The 2,500-nt window shown below is 42.7% G+C and overlaps 1 protein-coding gene across 2 annotated transcripts in view; it reads right to left on the reverse strand.

Annotated features, from left to right (window-relative positions):
• Positions 1 to 2,500, reverse strand: part of LOC113808778 (uncharacterized) — a 22,581-nt gene that overhangs the window by 6,545 nt on the left and 13,536 nt on the right. Inside the window, exons 2-3 of one of the 2 annotated variants that reach the window (XM_027360271.2) lie at positions 2,061 to 2,379; positions 428 to 578 (exon numbers count right to left, since the gene is read on the reverse strand). In XM_027360271.2, coding sequence (XP_027216072.1) covers positions 428 to 578; positions 2,061 to 2,379 — 470 coding nt within the window. Of the gene's footprint in view, positions 1 to 427; positions 579 to 2,060; positions 2,380 to 2,412 lie in introns of both variants that reach the window. The other variant, XM_027360270.2, reaches the window with a different exon arrangement.

Raw genomic sequence — 2,500 nt, forward strand, 5'->3', positions numbered from 1 at the left:
TTGTCTTTATACTTGTCTAATTTGCGCATATTTGTTTTTTTTTCTTTATCATTTATTTATATATCTATCTATGTTTGTCTTTATACTTGTCTGTCTATCATTCAATCTATCTATCTGTCTATCTGTCTGACTCTTTCTACCTGTTTATCTATCTATGTATCCACTTGTCTATATATCCATCTATCTATTTGTTTGCGTATCTATCTATCTGTCTATCTGTCTGTATATCTATTCATCTATATATGTATATGTATGCGTGTATGTCTGTACGCATCCATTCATCTATGGATATATACATCAAGAGAAAGAAACAGGAAGAGCCTTTTAAACAGAATTCTCTTAAACTTCTATTCCTCAAGATCTCTCACGTAAGTAGGACCGAAGCATGATATAAAGAAGACACACGATAACGACAGAGTGAACTTACGAGACGATAATGTTCTGGTTTCCCGGCTTGAGGGACTTGGCGGAAGCACCGAGTTCGCAAACCACACGCTGCAAGCACTCGTCCGATTCCATGGCTGCGAAGTACACGTTCATCATGTGTTCGGTCAGCTCCTCAGTGGGTGTGGTCATCTCTGTGTTTGGGGAAAAGAGAAAACAGTCGATTAGTATAGTACGTTAAAGATGAGGAATAAAGCAAAAGAAAAAGAGATAGTGGTGGGAGAGAGAGAGAGAGAGGCAGAGAGAGAGAGAGAGGCAGAGAGAGAGAGAGAGAGAGAGGGAGAGAGAGAGAGAGAGAGAGAGAGACTACCAAACAAACAATATCACAAATATTCATAGAAAAGTAACCAAAAAAACGTAATCTCAATAACAAAAGGAAAGAACACAACAAATAAATGATGATTAATCTAAACCTCCTTTGATACAAAATATAAAGAACACCGGACCCAAAACTCTCACGCACTAATTAGGTTAGTTACAGGAACGTTACAGTGATATCTTGTAATAAATCAGCTACCACATGCAATAAGTAAAGTCATGCAAAACTAGCGCATAATTGGCAACCAATCTAATCATGTGGTCGTTAGTAGTTAGACAACATATGCCAGATGGCGCACTGCGCTGTCAGTCACGACGTCTCAAGAAAACGGCATATGAAGATCTTTGGCTTTTTATTTTTCTTTGTATTGTTGTTGTTATCATTATCTTTATCATTAACAACATTATTAAAAGCACGGTTACTTTGGCCTTTACTCTTGTTCTTATTACCATTCCTCTAAGAGCTATCGTTCCCCGTATTAATAATGATATTAAAAATAATAATAGTAATAATGATAATGATAACGATACCACTACTACTACTATTACTGCTACTAGTAGTACTACTACTACTAATGCTATCATTACTACTACTACTCTAGTAGTAGTAGTATTGCTGTGCTGCTACTACTATCAAAATTACTACAACTACTACTATTACTGTTTTTACTGCAACAAGAACAACAGCGATAACAACAACTAGTACTACTACTGCTACCACTACTACAACTAATATTAAAAATAATTATAATGATGAGGATAAGAACAACAGCAATAATAACATGATGGTAAACATGATAATTGGGACAACATTGATAAGTATAATGATACTCCTATTGCCACAACGACGACCACCACCACTACCACTACTACTGCTACTAATACTGATGATGATGATGAAAATGATGTCGATTATGATGATAATGATGATGATACTACTACTAATAATAATCATAATAATGATAAGCATAATACTGATACTGATGATAACAATGGTATGATGATTATGATAATAACTGGTAATCGCTCCCATAATGATAATGTCAATAAGGATGATACTATCAAAAAGAGATTCACATCATCAGCAGACAAGGGCAGAAATAAAAGGAAAAGAAAAGAAGAAAAACAGAAGGTGGGAATGATGTTAATGGTAAACCTAATAAACCGATTGGCTGAACTGGCACGAGAAGAGGGCTCGCTGCCTCTCCGCGCCCCAAGGCCAGCGCGCGGGCGGCCCTCAGCCCCCGACGCGGCGCCCTTCCTCCCTTCTCCGGGCGAGGCGTCTGCGTCTCACTTACCTCCCGAGTCGCGCTTGACCCTGTAGTAGTGGTGCTCGGGCCACAGGGCGGAGAAGGCCAGCACGACCAGGGCCGGGATGGCCAGCGAAGTGGCGGTCTCGGCGGCCACGTCGGCGAAGCGGGGCATGATGCTCCGGGCCCTTGCGAATATGCTCCGGGGCTCCGCCTGCCTCTGGTACGACCGCGGGTGGTAGTAGTCGTGGTCGTAGCTCTCGTAACTGCTGCTGCCGTAAGTGCCCCAGGAGTAGCCAAGCACGGGCGCGGGCGCGAGGACTGCCAGCAGGAGGAGGCTCCAGCACAAGGGCGTCGTCGCGGAAGCCTGGAAGAGAACAGCGAAGGCCAAGTCACTCACCGCCAGCGTCGCGTCGCCTCCTGCCGGTGTTGACGGTGACGATGTTGGGGAAGAGGAGAGAGAGGCCGGTGATGGCGAGGGCGGGGAG

The sequence above is a fragment of the Penaeus vannamei genome, chromosome 26 (genome assembly GCF_042767895.1).
Source record: "Penaeus vannamei isolate JL-2024 chromosome 26, ASM4276789v1, whole genome shotgun sequence".
Classification (NCBI taxonomy): domain Eukaryota; kingdom Metazoa; phylum Arthropoda; class Malacostraca; order Decapoda; family Penaeidae; genus Penaeus; species Penaeus vannamei.